General features: G+C 40.6%; 2 protein-coding genes across 4 annotated transcripts; both read right to left on the bottom strand.

Annotated features, from left to right (window-relative positions):
- Nucleotides 1-11: 11 nt before the first annotated feature.
- LOC100867915 (uncharacterized) lies at nt 12-8,276 on the bottom strand. 2 transcript variants are annotated; one of them, XM_086906231.1, is made up of 9 exons: nt 7,932-8,276; nt 7,105-7,238; nt 6,852-6,983; nt 6,698-6,778; nt 6,335-6,562; nt 5,474-5,677; nt 5,182-5,376; nt 3,794-5,100; nt 12-3,716 (listed from the first exon to the last, which is right to left on the bottom strand). In XM_086906231.1, the coding sequence occupies exons 2-9, from the start codon at nt 7,123-7,125 to the stop codon at nt 3,170-3,172; spliced, it is 2,715 nt and encodes a 904-aa protein (XP_086762357.1). In that variant the 5' UTR covers nt 7,126-7,238; nt 7,932-8,276; the 3' UTR covers nt 12-3,169. The 2 variants fall into 2 exon arrangements, with proteins under 2 accessions (XP_086762357.1, XP_012345487.2); XM_012490033.3 differs by having other exon boundaries at nt 7,105-7,241.
- Nucleotides 8,277-17,627: 9,351 nt separating this feature from the next.
- On the bottom strand, nt 17,628-20,948 carry LOC100872116 (uncharacterized). 2 transcript variants are annotated; one of them, XM_003690180.4, is made up of 7 exons: nt 20,808-20,948; nt 20,128-20,324; nt 19,766-20,061; nt 19,496-19,692; nt 19,341-19,401; nt 19,072-19,258; nt 17,628-18,994 (listed from the first exon to the last, which is right to left on the bottom strand). In XM_003690180.4, exons 2-7 carry the CDS (start codon nt 20,274-20,276, stop codon nt 17,899-17,901), a joined length of 1,986 nt encoding a protein of 661 aa, XP_003690228.1. In that variant the 5' UTR covers nt 20,277-20,324; nt 20,808-20,948; the 3' UTR covers nt 17,628-17,898. The 2 variants fall into 2 exon arrangements, with proteins under 2 accessions (XP_003690228.1, XP_012345611.1); XM_012490157.3 differs by lacking the exon at nt 20,808-20,948 and adding an exon at nt 20,403-20,771.
- Nucleotides 20,949-20,968: the final 20 nt, after the last annotated feature.

Raw genomic sequence — 20,968 nt, forward strand, 5'->3', positions numbered from 1 at the left:
TAATCATAACGTTTGTTTTTTTTTTTTTTTTGGTTTTTACAAGAATAAATTGTATATCGTCGTTAATAATAATTATAATAATAGTTACATACGTAGCAGTATATAATTACAGGCTTCTTACGCAAACGAATATGCGTGTACGTATCGCATATAAACATGTTCTCAATTATCGCAATAATGGACAATTCGCCGTATATTAAACAATTTTTTATTTAGAAGAGCACTTTTTGAGACGGCATGGGTATGTTTTTGTTCTTAAATATTGTACGGCAATGAGAATTGTGTTACATCTCGTGATTTTAATTACGAATTATCGCATGTATTCGCATCAATATCAAGCAATAATCTGAAAATGTACTCTTGGCATATAATTTCGCGATAGCCAAATTTTTATATTATTCTTTTAATCGAAATGTTTTATTCGATTTGTAACTTGAAGTAAATTTCGATTCGTGTTTATCCCTAAACACGATTCGATTATTCGAACTTATGTAATCAATGTTTATTCACATATTTTTCGTCGATTATCTTAAAGCCTAGATCTGCCACTATTAAAACTATAGATCGATGAATTTTACAAACGTTGAAGGCTAGAGTAGTTCGTTGTAAGAGACACTTTCAAATTGTAACATTCAATTTTGATGCTAGTCAATGTGCATCCTATTAAATAAAATCATTTATCATTAAAATTACTACGATGTGATTTAACTCGCCGTTTAATTATTAATTTTATTTATATTTTTATTTTATCGTATCAAATTGCAAAAAATGTAACTCTTTTTTTTTTAAATATTATGCGTGTAGTTACAAATATTACTTACGTAGTTGTAATACTCTCTGCTATGGAAAGTGCCTCTTTACGGTTAATTTTGGTCACATGTGCTTATCGAACATTCTATCGTATGCGGAGCAAAAAATTTGTCATATGTTGTTCGTATTAAACTCGAAAAGTGATTACACGCGTTATCCTGAGATGCCTTAACATTTACATATCATGAATATCGAAATCAATTATCACATGCTTCGTCAATCGCCGTTCAACAAGTTGCAACAAGCCTACTACTTTCTACGGCGATTCAGCTATGCTTTCGTTCGTTTGAATTTCGCGCTAAAACGACGGGCGAGTTCTACTACTTGCGATTATCGAATCGCGCTTACGATTCTCGTTTAATAGTTTGAAATGCGAATGTGCGTACATCGTGTAGTTCGAGAGTGTCAAAAATCGGAAAAAATATCGTGATTTCGTGGAAACTTTTATAGTTTTATGGAAGATTTTCTTACTTGGACAAGAATTCTATGGTTGTGGATAAAATTTCGTCCTTTTTCTCTCGATTTAGCAATCAGAATTGGTAAGTACAAATACAATAATTAACCGATGTTCGAAGTTTATCTTATTGTATACACTTACGATCAATCCATTCGAATAAACGGTTTTTTGACGAATAAACGATAAATTTATATATATATATATATCTAGAAACAGAAATTTGTATAACTGTATATAATATTTTCTATCTATCCCTTTTTATCTTCGAAACAAATCGTATTTCGAAGAAAAATTGTCCACTTTTCTATCAAATGATAGTTTAATATTAAATGGATCGCGATAAGTAGCACTTAATTAATTTTGCTTTCCATCGACGGCGAATAACCGTGTAAAATTACACGTACACACACATGTATATATTACAGATTTCAAAATCCCAATTAATTTACTAGATAAAAATTATCATGGTATAATTAAGGTCATTAATGTTTTTCTACCAATTAGACGCGTAAGTATAAGATGAATATCAAATAATACTTTTTATATAAACACGGTAGTCAAATGACGGTTTCAAAGATATATCCAATTTTTTAATTCATCTGTAGAGAATGGAACGATCTTCCATCCATAAATTGAGTAGAAAAAGCATTCCTTTTTTTCTTTTTTCTTTTTTTTTTTTTTTTTTTTAGAATCCTAATTATACCACGACTTTTAATTTTTCTTTTCTTTAATATATAGTAATTTCTATTAATGATTATCACGATCAGCAATTGGCATCGATACATATTATTCAAGTATATGAAAAATATCCTCCTAAAAGCATTAACAATGCGTTTTGTTTCCTCGCGTTAATATTATAATAATTATATATGTATGTATGTGTATATATATATATATATGTATGTATGTATGTATATCGTATGTGATAAATACAAAGTTCTCGATGAAAATATCGAGAGACCGGATCGGTAAAAACGATCGGAATTACGCATAGCTTCTTACTTCTCTGTTGCAGCGAGCAAACATGTAGACAAAAATATACTTATATATGTATATATACTTATGTATTTTTTTTTCTTTTTTTCGTAATTTTATTTGCACGGAGAAGCGAAGACTTTCAATCGTTTTTCGGAACGGATTTTTTCTTTTCGATTTACTTCTATTTTGCTTGTAAAATCTACAATGTATTTTCTTCGTTTATATTTGAGCGAAAAACTTCTCTTTACGAGCATTGCATTCATTCACGAATACGACTTTCTTGCGCTTTGCAAGAACTGGAATGTCCTCGAGTGGTAGGGCGCGAATCTTTCGAAATACGCATATACTCAGTCGAAATATTTACCTATCTCGATATTATCCTATCGTACTTCGCGTGACGAGGAATTATTTTAATATCGCCCTATCGAAACAAGGACCGAAATACTTTATTCGAGACAAGGATTATAGAATAATAATAATACCGTGAAAGATCGAATCGAAACTCCAAAGATGCTTAATGCAATCGATCAAAAATCCTCCAATTATCATCCATCCCTAATCTATCTCTTTCTCTTTTAAAATCTCTCCTCACGATCGAATCGACGCGAATATACATACACATATATACGTCGTATAATTGACGCTGGTTCAATTATAAATTGTATCAAGAACGTTTAGAGAACCTTTTCATTAAAGATCCGAATGACGCGCGATATTGGCAACATCGACAGCGTTACACGCTCTATCGAATTTTTTCCCTCTATCTATAAAGAAACAAGTATCGATCCTTCATCCTCACTCGGGAGCGAAGGCGGGGTTATCCCCGCGCTTTTTAAATCGCATTTCTATCACGTATGTATGTACAGGATGTTGAAAAGTGGCAGGACGGATATTTACAAAGTTTCGATCACTCGTATCCCCTCGTTACAACGACGTCTCCATATTCAGATTCGCCCACTTGTTGTTGCTCTCCGCTCTGTAATCTTCCACCCTTCCTGTGAAGCTCCGACGAAAATTCGCGTCGCTCCTCGCCGATCTCGTCCGTCTCTCCGTGAACGAGCGCTGCAATTCGTCTCCCTTGGACTCGTCCTCCCCTCCTTTCTCCCCGCTCGATCCCCCCTCGTAGGGAGGGAAGGACGCGCCGTGGCGGTAGGCGCGAGTTTGGCTCTGCTTGAGCCGTATGGCGTCCACCGCGTCCGTGGACGCCGAGAAGGCGTACGGGTAGGGATGCTGGCGGTCGGGCGGGCAGGAGAAGGAGGGCGGGCAAGAAGTATCCGAGTAACGGCACTCCCGGCGGCGAGACGATCTTCGATCGAGAGATCGAAGCCCGAGCTGGCCGAGGACCGTCTGATTGGCCGCCTCCTCGGTCGGTGTGGTCGAGTCCACTTCCTGCCGCGTCCGAACCACGTCCTTCCCCCCGAAGGGATCGCCGGGGCAGACCTCTTGTATCGGGCTCGCGAATATCAGTGTTCTGAATCCGAAACGAATCAGACAATCGTCGCTCTTTTCGACCGCGATAAGAAGAAGGAACACTTTGAAAAAGCTTACCTGTTGCTCCCTCCTTCCTTCCACTCTTCGCCCTTCTCGTTCTCCGCAGATTGTTTCCTCCTCCTTCCCCTCCCGTCCAGGCTCTCCCTCGATCTCGAGAACGGATCGAACGATTTCTTCTCCCCGATGTTGGGAAGGGTGCGTGCCGGGGGAGGGCAGCCCTCGTGGTAGGAGGACCGATTCGCCGTACCACGTCTATCCTCGTCCTCCTCCTCTCCGTCGGACAAGTTATGAAGCTCCCTCGCCGTGATCAGGGTGTACCTTCGCTGCCTGTTCTGCTTGAGGATCGACTTGAGACAGAAATACGCGTTCGCGTCTGCCGCGAAACCGTCCCCCTCGTCCGACATGGGATTCGCGATCACCCTGCTCCTCGCCGAGTTGTTGCCTATCCTCTTCGGTATCGCGCCGCTGCTCGCGTCCATCCTCGAAGGCCGGGAGGAGCTCGTCTCGTCGAGGGAGCGAAGGGACGATCGAAACTCTCCCTCCCCCCTTCCCCCATCGACCTCACCTTCCGTCCCTCCCTCGACACCACCATTGACCTCCTCCTCCTGCTCGCTCTCCAATATATTTCTCAAACTCTGCCCGTTCAATCTGAGGAACCTCGTGTCGGCCTCCAACGATTCCGATCTCGATCTGAGATTCGGCTCGGACATGTCCCGCGGCATCGTCATCGCCGTCGTCGTAGCCATCATCGACGCTCTCGGTCCCCTTCTCGCACTTTGAAATCCTCTTCTCGAATTCCACGCAACAACTCCCGAAATGCTGCACTCGCTTCTCGACATTTCCGTGGTTTCCAGCTGCGCCTCGACCAAGTATTTCCCGCAACTCGCGCACTTTCCGCTCGCCACCGTTTCTCCGCCCGTCGTGCAACCCGAGGTAGAAGGGGGGAGACCACGCACCTCGGCGCGCAACGCCATCAACGGTTGTCCGGCCGCGAGATCCTCTTCCTCCTCGTGCGCACTCCTCGTCTCGAGAGCGGTGGCCGCGTGGCAGGGGCAGGAACATTCGAGAATGGACGCGGATCGACGATTCGAATCCTCGTCCGGATCGACGAGGCAGCCTTGGTCCGCTCGTCGATAGAGCAACGCTTCCGAATAACTGGGCACCATCTCGGTTATGGCCTCGTCCTGTTGGCACTCCGTCGTGGGTGGACGGTGATCGGGTGCTGGATCCATGAGAAGCGCCTCGCTGTAACTCGGGGCCAGCATGTAAGAGCCCGGCTGATTGATCGTTTGTTGGCTCATAGATGCGTGTATTGGCTCGCATCCACTCGGTGTGTCGTAGTTGATTCCGAACAGCTTGGTGATCTAATTTCGGTGAGAAAGAAAAAGAGAGAGAAAGAGATATTGGGGGGGGATATCGTATTGCGCGTCGATCGATAATATCACCTGATAATCGGCATACTGCGTCTTGTATTCTATGATCACTCTCAACGGCCAGCTGAGCAACAGAGCACTCAGACACCAGTACACGTAGCGATTGGTGAACCAAGGATTGCCGAGGACGGCGACGAGAGTCGTGGGATTCGGATTGTATCCGAGGTCCAGGCCCTCTCTCATCTCCATGTAATCGTCCCTCAATTCCTTGCGAGAGAGAGAGAAGCGGAGAGCACTCGTTATCGTGATCGAAAGGAATTCGCTCGGATAATAAAAAAATTCGATCGATGGATAATGGTCGTACTTGCTCGGCGAAGAATCTCGTTCTGGCCTCCTCGAATTCGGTCGCCGATCTCATGTTCGAGAACGCGAATCCCTTGCTGAGATTGATCTTGGTGATCGGCACTTTTGGATCAAGGATCAACTCCTTGCTGATGTCCTTCACTCCGCAGTAATCATAATAATAAAAGGATGTCGCGGCGTGGGTGTTTATCCTCTCGTAGTAGACCTGGAAGAGAAAACGTTGAAAACGTGAGAAGCGTGGAACGAAGGGAGCACAGATGGGCCATCGCGATCCGATCGCGTTAAACTAAGTTCCTACGAGCTCGAGCAGAAATTACTTGTTCGGAAAGTAATTTCGTTTTTTCGCACGAGTGTCGCTAGTCGAACGTTTATTCAGCCAACTTCATTCCAGAGTAGAAATCATTGGGTTGTACGGAAAGTAATTTCGTTTCTTCGCACGAGTGTCGCTAGTCGAACGTTTATCCAGCCAACTTCATTTTAGACCGTGTTGTTATATATTTTGAAGAATTGGCATTTCATGATTTATGTATAAGAAAAATTCGCTTGATTCTGTACGGTTGTGTTTTTCGTGTGCGACGAAGACAAGATGCAAGACCAAAAGGAGCATTTTCGATATATTTTTATTATGCGTGAAACTACTCGGTGTTTCGTTGTCGTAAAAAAAAACGAAATTATCTCGAAAAATTCAATCTCGTTCGATCGAAAGAAAGAGTGAACGTAAAGTTGGAAAGAGGGGGGAATGGTCCCATCTTTCCTCTCGATGAATATGGGTCGCGCGAAGCGTATCAACGATTTACCATCCCGCGATTTTCTTTCATCTGGATTACGAGATGTGCGTTGCACGTTGCGCGCTATGTGTTACCTGCGTCGTCGTGTAATTGTCCCCGTTTCTGTACCGGGTAATTTGTCGTTTACGCCGCACGTAATGGTAGGAGACAGCCTTCCACCATATAGTCGGTTGCGCCATTTTCAACTGCGTTATCTTCGACAACACGCTGTCCTGGCTCTCCGCGTGTAACAGATCGATTCTGATCGGCGAGTGATAGCATTCGACCAGATAGACCAGATACAACATCCCCATGAAAGCCACCTGAAAACCAATCTCCATATCCGTAATTCCTTTCCATAATTTTTAAAATTATGCTACGTATTACGTATAGGTATAAAAAATATTCGTTCTTCGAATTTTTAACGAAGAATTAGAATTAACTTTTAATTTACTTACGGGGATGTATATGTAGCCATCGTCGCAAGGGGATACGTGTCTCGTGCTTTTGATCGGATACCTCGAGAAATTGATTATCACCTACGAACGAATTACCATTCAAGAAATTCTTTTTCTTTTTTTCTTCATTGCGTAGCGAAGAAGTGAGACGTACCTTGGTGACATTCGTGCATCTACACCACGTCACTGCGGCAAGGCATCCGTATATCAACACGGACAGCACCAAACATTTGCAATTCGGTCCTTTTTGCAACACTCCGCAAAGGGTTTGGGAGACTGGTCGCTGCTACACAGACATATATCATCGGTTCAAACAATCTTTCAACGGTTCCTTTCACTTTCGCGGTTATATTTCGATACAACGAGCTTCGATATATAAAAGCTCTGAAAATTGGAATTGAACGTACTTCTTCGTTTTCTCGATTCATCGTTGAAACAATTAAGCCAGGTTACTTTTCGAACGTGTTCTCGGATCAAACTTGAAATCTTCCCATCTCACGAATACTCTTCGATCTCCTCTATTTCCCCGATGTTGTTCTTTCTACTGGAAAAATCGAACTTTTATTCGCATATTTGTAATCCGAAGAAAAGCGAAAATTCGAAATATTAATTTTTTTTTTTTTTCCTTCAAAGGACACGATGTACGATCGATCGGAAGAAAAACTTGCACGCACGGATTCTTTTTCGAGAGAATGTTCGACGAGTGTTTACGACAAGTACGAGTTGAGATTAAAAATTCAGAGAACTCGCTCTTGGCTACTCGAGAGCCAACTGCAAAGTTACACGGCAATCCTAATTACAGCGAAACCCGAGGACCCACCACCACGTTTCTCGTACATTTTCCTTTTTCCACGAGCACGGGAAGAGCGTCGTCATCGTTCCCGCCTTTTAACCCCGAAAGCAGCTCACGCCTAATTACTCCCGTACGATCCATCCTCGATCGTTTCCTTCCCTCGATCGCGTTCGAATCGAACGCAATTTTCCCTCCCTAAACCCCAAGAGATTTTTCCTCCCGAATGAAACGATCACACACTCACTCCTCGAGGAAGAACCACTCCTCGCGCAAGGTAACGATGTTTGCCTCGCTGTTAACCGCGCTCAAAGGTTACCAGCCGCTCGAAGAATCGTTTATCCCAAGGCGAGGGAACGGAATCGATCGCGCGTTTTACGATGGGGGGGATTTTTATTATAGTGCAAAAAAGAAATGGGAAGCGAGCTTATCTACTTAACGTACGTTTCTCTCTCGTTCTCGTCTCTCGATTCCTCTTCGACATCCTTCCCGAGTTCCTCGTCTCTCATCGCTCTTTCTCTCTCTCTCTCTCTCTCTCTTCCTTCCACCGATCCACCACCAATATATCCTCCCCCCTTGACGAAAACACGACGGATCGTCGTATGTCGAAACGTGTGTGTGTATACAATACGATGGAAAGATGATCGAAGGGGTAAAGAGAGAGAAAGAGAGAGAGAGAGTGAGAGGCGATGGATGATGGGGGGAAAAATGGTGGAAAACGGGCGAAACGGAAGTGGAGGAGTGCGGTCGGCGCCGTAGTTTCGGCTGGAACCACCCCGATGCTACCCCTACGGCTAACTGGCACCGTCGTCGATACGCTTTGCTCGCGGCATCTCTACTGACGCGGCGTCTCCCGCCCTCCTCCCCTCCGCGTCGGCGTCGGCGCCCACCGACCTCCCCGCGGCTGCGCTCGCTTCCGCGTTCCTCCAGCGCCCGCCTTTGTCCTTCGTATCCCATTCACCTTCCCGTCCTGGCGTAGCCAGGACGACGATTCCTCCACGCCACGAGTTCGAGTTCTCGAGCAATTGTTGTATTTTTCTTTTTTCTTTTCTGTTTTTTTTGGTTGCTGGACACGATACCCAAAAATTGTTGCGAGACACAGATCTCGTATAATCCATCGCCACTGTTAACTCGATAACATGTATATTTGTCAACGTGTTATAAAAATTATACATTGTACATTCATTCTGCTTGAAACAAGTGTTCTTAATTAAGCTTGTCACCTAATTATAATTAATTCTATAGAAGTTTTTTAATTAAAAAGTTGCTTCATTTTGGGAAGCAAAATATTGCTTAAAATCGGTTTTAGACTTGAAAAATATGTATTTATTTAAAATTTTTTTGGGGGATTTCAGGATTCGTTGGAGGAGGATGGAGGATTTCGCAGGGAGGTTTGGCGCAGGATCGTGAAACGAGATGCGAGGGGGATGTAAGAGGGTTGTAAGGGAGAGGGGGAGAGAGTTCGAAAGTTAGGAGGTTGGAACGGTTTCTCGCTAATGGGACGAGGGGGAGATCGAAGATGGGAAAGTAAAGTAAAGCTTTTAATCTCGGCAGTTTTTACGACGCGAATATTATGATGTGTTCGTGGAAGGAAATACAATTATTAAATACGATCTTAATTGCACGTAAATTTTTCGTAGAAATATACGAAAATAGGAAATTATGAAGATAGAATAGGATGATGAAGAGTTTAAATTTTTGTGATTCCTCTCGCAGGAAAATACGAAAGAAAATACGTATTCCTCTGTCTTTCGATAATTGAACTTATTTTGCCTATTCGATGAATATCGAAGAATATCGAAGAGTTTAAATATGAAGTTTGTCCACTAATGTTTATCTCTGACAAAAAAATATGAAAAAAAAAATCGTGGAAGATATATAAATCTCAATAATTAAACCGTTTATCTATTTAATAAGAGAGAATAAGAAAATTATGAAACTAGAACAGGATATCGAAGAGTTTAAATATAAATTTTATCCATTGTCTATTTAAAGAGAAAATTTGAAAATTATGAAATTAGAACAGGATATCGAAAAGTTTAAATACAACGTTTGTCTCGTTAATGTTCACAAGGAAGAAAATAAAAAACGAAAAATCGTGGAGATTTGTCCAATTAAATCGTTTCCGATCCCGTTTCGCGCGAGGGGACCGATTCTTTATCGAAATAATCAAAAGGTGAAGTCAAAAAGAAACCTAAACGAAGAAAAACAAATTACGATTCCCTTCTCCGACTTTCGAGCAAACTTAAGAAAAAACCGCCGGGATTAAATTAAATTACGCAGGTGCGCTTTCTTTCTCCGCCGTCGTGAAATGAATTCATAAACCGTGTTTCTCGATTTCCCTCAAGGAAAACGTTCGCCTCAATTCCATCCTCGACGATTATTTTGAAAGAACAACGAAACTTTCTTCCAACTTCCTTTTTTTCTTTCCTTGATCGAAGCGATCGACGATCGATTCGACGCTCTATTCTGATCGAGATGCAACAAATATCGATCGTTTCAATTCGATCAATTGTACGTTCTTATTTAATACAGATCCCGATTTGTTATCGTTCGAAAAAATGGCACGATCGGAAATAAACTCGATTTTTCAATTCGAATTTATCGTTCGAAAAGATGTGGCGCGATCGGAAATAAACCCAATTTTTCAATTCGATTAATTATATGTTTGTATTAATACAGATACCGATTTGTTATCGTTCGAAAAAACGCACGATCGGAATTAATTGTACGTTTGTATTAATACAGATACCGATTTATTATCGTTCGAAAAGATGGCACGATCGGAAATAAACCCGATTTTTCAATTAATTGTACGTTTGTATTAATACAGATACCGATTTGTTATCGTTCGAAAAAACGCACGATCGGAATTAATTGTACGTTTGTATTAATACAGATACCGATTTATTATCGTTCGAAAAAACGCACGATCGGAAATAAACCCGATTTTTCAATTAATTGTACGTTTGTATTAATACAGATACCGATTTGTTATCGTTCGAAAAAACGCACGATCGGAAATAAACCCGATTTTTCAATTAATTGTACGTTTGTATTAATACAGATACCGATTTGTTATCGTTCGAAAAAGTGGCACGATCGGAAATAAATCCGATTTTTAGATTATAATCTTAAAGGATTTGGAAGCGAAACATTCTAAAGGGTTGAGCAAACAGCGCGTGGAGGCAACGTAGCCCGCACGCACGCCACGACGTACATCGAGCTCGTGCGATCCTTGCGGCGCGACTTTTGGAACGCCCTCTATTTGTATTGCGACCACGTTGGACAAAGGCACGTTTCGGCGCCGTCTCGTCGCCTGTCTATTGATTGCAATTTGAGATAATGGGAGAGCGGGGAGCGCGCATGCATCCGAAAATGTGCGCCCCAACAGCTTCGAAATCCTCCTCCTCCCCCTCCTCCTCCCTTCCACGCCCCGATTCCTTCGGATTATCCTCCCTGTATGCGTGGCGCGCAGGTGTTTCCTCTCGCCTCGGCAGGAAACACGAGTCGATCTTCGAACGAAGAGAATCGGATCTTTTTTCCAATCTCCGACTTCCAAGGAGATAGATCTCGATTCTTTCGTTGAAATCGGTGGAAAGCAATTGATTCGAACGTAAAGATTCTTCGAAGAGTTAAAGTTGAACGAGATTCTTCTGAATTGGAAAAAAATCTCGATCAATGAATGATTGGAAAAGTAGTTGGAGAGAGAGAGAGAGAGAGAGAGAGAGAAGAAATGTTAAAAAATGTTAAAAATGATAAAGCAAAAATTATACTTTAAATCGTACAAATCGAATTGGAAAAATAATGGGGAAAAATTTTGAACGTGAACGTTTCGTAAGATAAGTTCGAGACGTACCGCGTGGGTTTCTCTGGCTTAATGGTTAGAGTATCCTTGAACGTCGGGAAGTAGGTCTTCAGGCGCCGTTTAGCCGGCGTAAGAAACGTGTCCCAGGCTCGGTGGGGGAGCACCCACCCGGGAAAAACAGAAGTCGACAAGGGGGGGTTGGCTTGACATGGTTCCCGAACCATTACGAACCAGCTTTTCCCCCCGATAAATTATACCATGGATGGAAATATCAAGTGTCAAGTTGAAGCGTTTCAACGTCCTTGTTCTTTTTTTTTTTTTTTTTTCTCTCCCCGATCGAATTTAACGCCTCGTTATTGGAAGAAGAAAAAAAAAAATTTATTCTTAATTTTCCTCGTCCCTCTCGTGAAATTGATGTAAAATCTATTTATAAGATGATTTTCATTCTAATTCTTCTACTTCTCGCCCTTTCTCCTTCTCCTCGCGTAAACAAACGGGAAATTCCACTTTCAAAAGTACGTTTTCAAAAGTAGAGACTGGCACTCTTCGACGAGAAGAGATTGTTTCGCGCTCTTGAAGCGTTTCAAGGGTTCCACCAGCCTTTCGGATTTCAACGGAAATGTCCGCTGGAGTAGGAAGTTCGCTGTGCGACGCGCTTTAACTTAGAAAAGAGCATTTAGGAGGGGAGGAAGAGGGGGAAAGAACGTGCGTTAAAGCTGCGCGTAATAAACGGGCAAGTGTCAACTGTAAAGAAACATCGCGCGGCAATTAACCTCGTTTCCTCGTAAAATAATATTTCCTTTCTTATCATTTCCCTCCTCTCCGACCGTGTGTGGTTTGTTTCTCAACCACGACACGGGACTTATTTCACTTTATTATCGCGATATGCAGCGCGTGGATACAGTTTGCGGCCCTTCGAATATCTTCGAAGAGAAAGGCTTAGGAAAGGAAGAAAATAAATGACGAATATTCGATTTTTTTTTGCCAAAAAAGAAAAACAAATATCGGATACGACGAGTACGAAGGTTTCGATTGTACAGAGTATAGTGGCAAAGAGTTGAAAACATTTTTACGAAGGAATGACGGTTTTGGAAATTCTACGAGTTTCTATTCAAACACACATGTAGGTACGTATGAACGCGAGCCAACCGAGATACCAATCCAATTTTTTGGATCCCTGCCAAAACCGCATTTTCTCTATAGCTCGAATCCTAGTAGGTGTATGAATAACGATCGGTATCAAGGATTCTGAATACGTCACGGGATCATCGACGAAGTGGAACGTTCGTTCGATTTACCAAGTTTTCTTCTCTTTCCCTCCTTCGTCGATTCGAAGATATAATAATATTCGAAAGAGAAATTAATATTCTTCTCTTCTATTCTTTCTTTTTTTTTCTCCCCTCCTTTTTTTTCCACGACCGAACAAGCCGATTGCGAAAACCGTTACTAATTATCCGGTGGTGAAAGTGGCGGCGTATTTAGGCCAATCCCCTTTTTTATCTTTCGCCGGTGGGAGCATTGTTTAAACGTTGCTCGGCACGTAGCGTGTCGGGGGTTGATTAAAATCATGCAAGACTTAATTAGGCCGGTATCATTAGGGGAGAAGGAGGGCTCTACTCAATCTCGATAACGCGCCTATGCTTGGTCAAGAACTCATTTACGTAACAAATCCTTCATCCCCTCGCCAAGAGAGTATACCTGTACGTATCTCTCCATGGACTCGACCTGGCGAAAGCTTTTTTCCCCCACCCAACTTATCTCGTTCTCCTTTTGAAGAGAGAAAGGGAAAAAAAACGATACGTAATATTTCACGAACAAAGAAATTTCGAAACGAATTTTGGAATTTTTTATTTACACGCTCGAACAGGTTTTCGCTCGGAACAGAGACCGTTTCCTGTTCCTTCCACGAATATTGATAGCATCGTTTCGTATACATAGCCCCTGTGAATGAATATTTCACGATCGATTCGCGGAGGGGTATCGATTAGACTCGTGAATTATTGAACTGCCGATTCCGGCAGTGTGATGTGCCGCGAGGTAAGAGGGAGTATATCTATCTACGCTTTTCGTGTTCCTTCTCCCATCTCCTTTCCTTTTTCTCTCCATAAAAGGAAAGAGGGGAAGACTTTGCTCGATCCTTCTTTCCCCTCCCTTTAAAATTCCACCAATACCTCTCACGCAAAGAAGAGAAATATTAGACAAATAATGCAAATAAATTATTTCCCCTTTCTTTTTCCAGATTCAAGATTTTATCACGTAAATCAGGTACAAGATCAGATATTCTATTAATCGTTGTTTTCCAAATTAAAATTTCTTTAAATTTTTGCTAGGATTTTTCGTTCCGTAAGACATAGTAAACCGTTTCAGTAGCTTCAACAGCTGATCTCCTAAACTGAAACGCGAAAAGTAAACGACGCGAACGACGCTACTCGCGCGCCATCTCGCTCGAAATCGTCGCACGGGACTCTCGAAGCGCTCGTCGCGACTCTTCATAAAAACAAAAGAACGTTATTTCGGACGACGCCACGAGCTGGAAGTAATTTCGAGTTCGGTCGAAAGTTACGATCGTAGAGAAAAAGGAGGAAGGAACTTATTTGCGCGCCTAATAATAGAATATTACGTTTTAATCCGTATTATTCTCTATGTAATAATTACCAAAAATTTGAAAAAAGTAGATTGATATTACTCATCGATACACAGGACTAGAAATGCTCGTCGCGACTCTTCTTAAAGACGAAAGAACGCTGTTTCGGATGGCGCCACGAACTGGAAGTAAATTCGGCCGGAATCGTAGAGAAAAAGGGGAAGGAACTTATTTGCACGTCTAACGGAAAGGATCAGCCTGTTGCCCGTTGTCGTTCTCGGGAAGAACAGTGTGTTGATGCACTCGTTCGTCGCGGTGAGAAAAGGATGTTGTTGTGCAACGGGGTGGGGAGGGAGTTGTGCAATCGAACGGAAAGAGAAGGATGATCGGTGTACTGTGACTAATCGTTGCCCGCCGCTAGCCTTGTCCATGAAAAGGTGGTGGTGCAAGTTGGAGCGCGAATAATGCGCATGCATGCACTTTGTATTTATAGCCGCGACCCTATCGCAGCGAAAATTTAAGTGGTTCGAGTCTCTCTATCCTTGCTTGCCAATCGTTCCTCCATCTTCTCTCGATCTTTTTCCTCTCTCGAAAAAATCTCCGGTTAATAATTCGTCACGTGGCCACGCGTATTCTCGTGTCGTTCAAAAGTTTTTTTTCTTTCTTTCGTCCATTTTTTTCTTTTTTATTTCCAACTTGAGTCGAGAACGATTATTATTATTGTTAATAATCGATTCGTAATCGGTGATCAGCGAATGATGGAAAGGATTAGCGAAATTGCGATATTGGCAAATTTATTCGAAACGATGTGTACGAGTTTCTAGCTTCAACGATTATATTATAAGAACGGCTAAAGATAGACGATAGGGACAGAAGCTGAAGGCTTTAGTTTCGCTGGGATAAGATAATATTGATATCGATCGAGGCTCGAGGCAAGTTAGCTGTTTTTCAATCGGACGAGCTTGTAAAAATTACGTTAAAAGAGAAAGAGAGAGAGAGAGAGAGAGAGAGAGAGAGAGAGAGAGAAAGAATTTTGTTCGACCTCGAGTCGGGAGATATCTATGTTTTTTTCCTTCTCTTTTTTCTTTTCCGTTTTTCATCAAATTTTTATCGAAATTTCGTTCGAGGAAAGGAGAAAGATTCGAAGATGGAAGTTTTTATCACGGATACACTTGACCTTGGGAATGATGAAAGAAGAAAAGAAGAATCTAAAAAACGGTTCGATTGAAATGTTATTTTATTCTCATTAAATGTATAATCGTGTTGTTTACGCGAGCCGAAGTATTGCCTTTCACATACCACCGATGACAATTGAAGAAAAAGAAAAGATCGTCAGACATTAAATTATATTATAGAACGGTCTGTCTGAATAGAACGGTTGTCCGTCGGTGTTTTTTTTTCTTTCTTTCTTCCTTTTTTTTTTTTTTTTTTTTTTTTAATTACGCGTGTACACGTGCGAGTGAATCGACACCGTAAATTGACAGAGATTCGCCTCCTCTCTCTAATCGAAAACCGTTTCGCGGTTATTTACACAAATCCACATATCATCGCGTGAATCTCGAGTTATAAAACAGTCGAACAAGTGATATACGGGTGTATTGCTAGAAAACTTAGCCGCCAAATGATATATCCTAGAGGGGGAGGGGGGATAAAGGGAGTGAGGGGGGGGATGAAAAGGGGAGCGATCGTTATTTAAAATTAGATTATGTACCATCGTACGAGCACCTTTCATCTTGAATTTCGATGACGATAAAATCGGTTCCCGGACGTAAAAATCATTTTACAAATGGTAGAAAAATCGTTGATTCGCGTTTCGCAACGAGAGAGAGAGAGAAAGAGAGAGGGAGATAAAGAGGGGATAAATGGAGGATCGATATGGAGGGGAAGTAGGATGAGAAAAGAGGAAACGTTTCGATAACGATTCGAAAAGTGATCGGTGCATCGTCGATGGTCGCGTCTTGATTCTGTTAGCACGCAGAATTTTCAGAGGATATTATTTATCGCCACATTGTTTCGAATGAGATTCGTATGAAATTGAAAAAAAAGGCAGATGGAATTTAATAATCGTCTCTGCCAAAACTAGCACGTTCACGGACATACAATATCGATAAATATAACGTTATATATCTATATATATATATAATATATATATAATATATTGGTATATAAATAGCACGATCCTTTACACTAGAATACAGGGTGTATATACATGTTACACGATGGATGGAGTCTCTCGTAAATAGTTTTTAATAGCGGAGCATCGAGGAATTGCTCTTAGATTCTAGCTTCCTTTCTTCCTTTCTTTCTTTCTTTCGTGTTTCGATCCTCGGGAGTGTACCATCCGCCATTTCGGGAACCATATTCTTCCATATTGTCCTTGCTCGTCGTTTCATAAAATGCTTCTTTTAATTGCAAAAGTAGGAAAATAGCGAGGGACGTTCGCGGCGGATCGTTCGTGCCCGGATCTTTCGCGAAAGTCGGAGGCCGAAAGGCCTGTCTTTGGTGAAGAGGACGGAGAAAATAAGTTGTCAAAAAGTTGATGAATTCAATCGATGAAATCTGTCTTCTCGAGAAATTAGCAGCTCGCTGACCAGCTTTCCATGTCGATGATGCAATGAAATCCTTTTTTTTCTTTCTTTCTCTGATGAAACGCTTCTTCTCCGATGAAACGAATCGCTCGCAATTAAGTACGAAAATTTCGTTCACCTTATCGGTGAAACGAAAAACTCAAGAGATTGAGTTAGCTCGAGATAGCGGCTATTGTTTCGATGCTATCGCGAAATAAAAATCGAAAATCGAGAAATTGTTTGATCGCATTGTCGCAATGGAAAAAAAGAAAAAAAAAAGAAAACGACATTATAACGACTAGATTCATTCAATGGATTCGTTCGTACGGGGGATCATTCCAGTTTTTGGTTGTTCAACGGGGGAAGGGAGGGGGGGAGAGAGAATCGAACGATGGAACACGTTTTCCAGTGGATTTCACGCGGTAATTTCACTTTCAATGAAATTGAACTCGAATGGTTGAACTTAATAATCGTTGGAATCCCATGCGAGTGGCTGGTGAATCGAGCCACGCCAGATACGTTCGGCCAAGATTCACTGTTGATAACCATTTGCCTGGGCTTGGCCTTCTTGACTGTCTATACTGTAACCGGTTATGCTATCCGGGCTCTGGAGAGACGCCGCGTAAAGTGGATTCACCGGTGTCGAATTTGTGTCGAATTGGGTCGAGTCATAGACACTGTGATTCTGTGAACAAAAGAATAATTCTCGTTGCACATAAACGTGTGAGAAATGGTGTGAGGATACGATATATACAAAATGCTTTTGATCAAAATTTTCTCGATTGTAAACACTTTCTGAAGCAGAGAGAGAGAGAGAGAGAGAGAGGTGTGTGTGTGTGTGTGTCGAAGTTTAATTTAGATATCTCTGTAAAAAATTACGACGTTCCATTTCCAAGAATATTTTATCTCGTGCAAAGACCGTTAAAATTTCCACTACTACTTATATATAGCACACATACAACATAAGGATTGTATACTTTTCAAGCTGAATGCAAATAAATTTACACGTTCTAGTTCTTTTTCTTTCTTCTCCTCTTCTTTATCTGAAAGTATTAAAAAAAAAAAAAAAAAAAAAAAGCGAATGATAAGGTTCGGTGTAAGGACATTGGTTGCAACACAAAACAAAAATGTTAGCGTTATCCATTGCCACGAGTTAGTATAAATAAATAAAACCAAGTGCATCGGCTACATTAATGAGTTTAATTAAATCTAGACATGCTGTATATATACAGATAATAATAAAGCATCTTGTGCGCTTCTCTATTTTACACTATGATACATCTATATAGTTATTTAACAAATATGCATTTTTTTTTTTCATTTTAGTTTCTCCATCCTAATACGAGATTTCACTTTATCCTAATCGATAAAAACGAATCGAAAGGTTAAAATTCTCTTATGTACAACTACACTTAGTGACTTAGACTTTAGATCAGTTATTAAAATGAATATTTACAACGATTCAGTCTGTGTATAAAATTTAGTGTCGGAGGGAGAAGGACTAGGATCTACTTCGGTAGTTTTCTCGTTCGACTGAACATTCACAACAGTCGGCGATGTGAGAGATAATAAATATTCGCTCAATCCACCGGACTCTTTTTTCTTCGTATCTTTCTTCTTTTGTATTTTCAACATCTCTTCACTCGTTGAAGAAACGGGTTTGGACAACAACTGTTGCGTGACGTGTTGTAAAGCATCCGTCGAATCAGACGTGTCTTCTACGTCGATCTCCGACATTTCGGTATCGGTGTATTGCTTTAAAGAACTCGATTCTCTCTTTTCCAAGTTATGCGATGCTTGCGCAATGATATCTTTCACGAAAGCCTCTTCGTTAGATGTGCTATATCTCATTTCGTTGGAACCGTTGGTACTGTTATCCAGAATGGATTGCAACGTATTCTCTAAAGGTGGAATATCGAAAAATTGACTGGGCACGTTTCCCTCTGATCGTTTTCGTTCGTGTATCAAGCTATTTTTTGTCGTTAAAGAAAACAAATTGGTATTGCTATCGTTCGAGCCGGGTTTATACAAGAAGCTACTAGCCGTGTTTGGCGAGAAAAGATTCGAGACGCTACTAGGTCCACCATATTTAAATTGCGATGTAGAACTGCTCTTCCAGGCATTGTGGGTGAACTTCAAATCTAGCGTACTTTTTTTGTAATCGATAAAATTGTCCGATTTCGTTAAGGGATAATTCTTGAAGTCGGAACTGCTCTTTTCTGCGCTTAGACGTCTTGTAAAACTTTTAATGCCAGACGTGGATTGATATAAAGCGGTTGGAGATTCATAGGTGTGTCCGCTACCATTTTTAGAATCTTTGGTGGATGTTAAGGAGTGCAGAGAGGTTTTATGCTTTGAGGGGGATGATTTTAACGCTTGTGAATCGTATAAGGGCATGTGAATAGATGGAGTATGGACCTGATAAATATAATCGCTGTCGGTTTTTAACGAGGAGAAACTCTGTTGATGAGGCAGCGACACCGTGTCTTCGTCCATTGCATCGTCCACTTGTGCCTTGTACGAGAACATTATCGAAGGTTGTGAAACCCTGTAACAAAATTTCTTGTTTGTTCTTTGTACGTAAATTTCAAGGATAAACGATTGTTTCTAGACTTGATAACTTACCCAAAGAATTCGGACAGGAATGTATGATAAACCAAAGGTGTAAAAAGGGTCAAATAAACCGCTGCGGTAAAATCCACGACACATAATCCTATGGGATTTTGCGTGTAATTTAAGAAGCCTGCTCCGATTGATTGTACTAAATCTAGCATGGCTAATGTACCGGTGTAAACGTAAAAACTTTTTCTTGCTGTAACAAAAGATAGCGTGTAACGTGTAAATTAATAGCGTTAAAAGCGTTAAAAGGTTGACAAGTAAGTTGATCAACTTACTTGGAAGGGTTAAACGGTCTCGTAACCGTGTCCATGGCAGTATTAATATAAAAAGATATATCTGTAACAAAATTATAATAAAGGCTAGAATTGCTCATAATCAACGTATGTTTAATTATACGATAAATAACGAAGTTTAATCATTGTAAATTTACCATTGTAAAAACAAGACTGCTGCAAAACCAAAACATCATACCCCCATGACCAAACACGTAAAAATCTCTACTGGGAATATGGAATGTATCGTCTGGTATAACTAATTCCAAAGTTCCTTGAGTTATGGTAAAAGCCAATGCTATTAACGATGTAGCAAGTAATACCCTACGAATACTTGAGCGACTATCCAAATGTCCTACAAATAAACAATTATTTAGCGAATTTTTAATAAGCAGTTTTAAATAAAAAAAAGTTCAAAATTAACTCACCAAAAGCTAAACCAAATATAACCACGCTCATCTCTGTGGACAACAGAAAAAATCTTACTGTTACCCACAATATTTTGTCTGCTTTGCCACCAACAGTGGCTGCTGCATTTACAGTCATTGAAACAATACATCTTATTACTGAAATCACTACATTACAAATGACAAGTCCATAAAATGCTAAAAATATTGGACTACTCGTTGCTCGTAATTTAAGCCGTGCTCTATTAAATCTCACTGCGATAAATAAAAGAAACAAGAGATTTGGTATCAATATGACAATATCCCATATTCGTACTCTGGAAAATAAAAGAATAAATTGGATCAGAAAGGTCTATATAAAGCATTGCAAAATCAATGTTTACCTTGAATCTTTGATTTCTTTATATAAGATAAACTTGCAAAAGTGTTCTTCATCGTTCATCGGCGAACTAACATTAGGAATCATTGTACTGCTCAAATCATACGTATGCAACCAACTTTCAGATACTTCTTCACGTACTGCACCATACATATTTCTCGTTTTCTTGTATATCTTATATTTAAATCATGTCATCTTTCACTGGCGAACAAACAAATAACGACATATATCACTCTAACGTAAATTAATATTAACAACATAAAAATGCAATACGCTTACGAAATTATACAATCCTTGTTCAATAAAAGGAAAAAAATATAAGCTAAATTATCTATACCAATCGAACACTTAAACAAACTATTGCAAAGCATCATTCGCTAATTAAAGTGACATAATAAACATAACCTAAAATACTTGGCAGTATTCCCAAGTGACGACCTTCAAACTATTAGAAAGCAATGACCGATTCAGACAATGATATATAAACATTAAATCAACTACAAACTTATTCCCGCGAAATAAATGCGAATTCTCATTGTTTAATCGGCGAAAAATCGATAAATGGCAAATCCTATTGTACATCTGTCAAATTGACATAACGCTACTGTGATAAATCGCGGGGAATTCTATCGTTCTAATTGGTTCATGCTAATTAAATAAACGGGTATAATTTACGCGACTTACCTATTAGGTATATCTATAAAATCACCGATCTCATCTTCTTCGTGCAAAAAAAATTGTAACTCGCCTTTTGATTCGCACCTTCTTCAACGTTTTGTTTGTTGCAAGTATATCGCGCAGTTTACTTTTTCCCCTGATCGCCCAATTATATGTCCGTTCGCCTT

The sequence above is a fragment of the Apis florea genome, unplaced genomic scaffold (genome assembly GCF_048593485.1).
Source record: "Apis florea isolate Af1SG1 unplaced genomic scaffold, ASM4859348v1 contig_1615_pilon, whole genome shotgun sequence".
Lineage (NCBI taxonomy): Eukaryota > Metazoa > Arthropoda > Insecta > Hymenoptera > Apidae > Apis > Apis florea.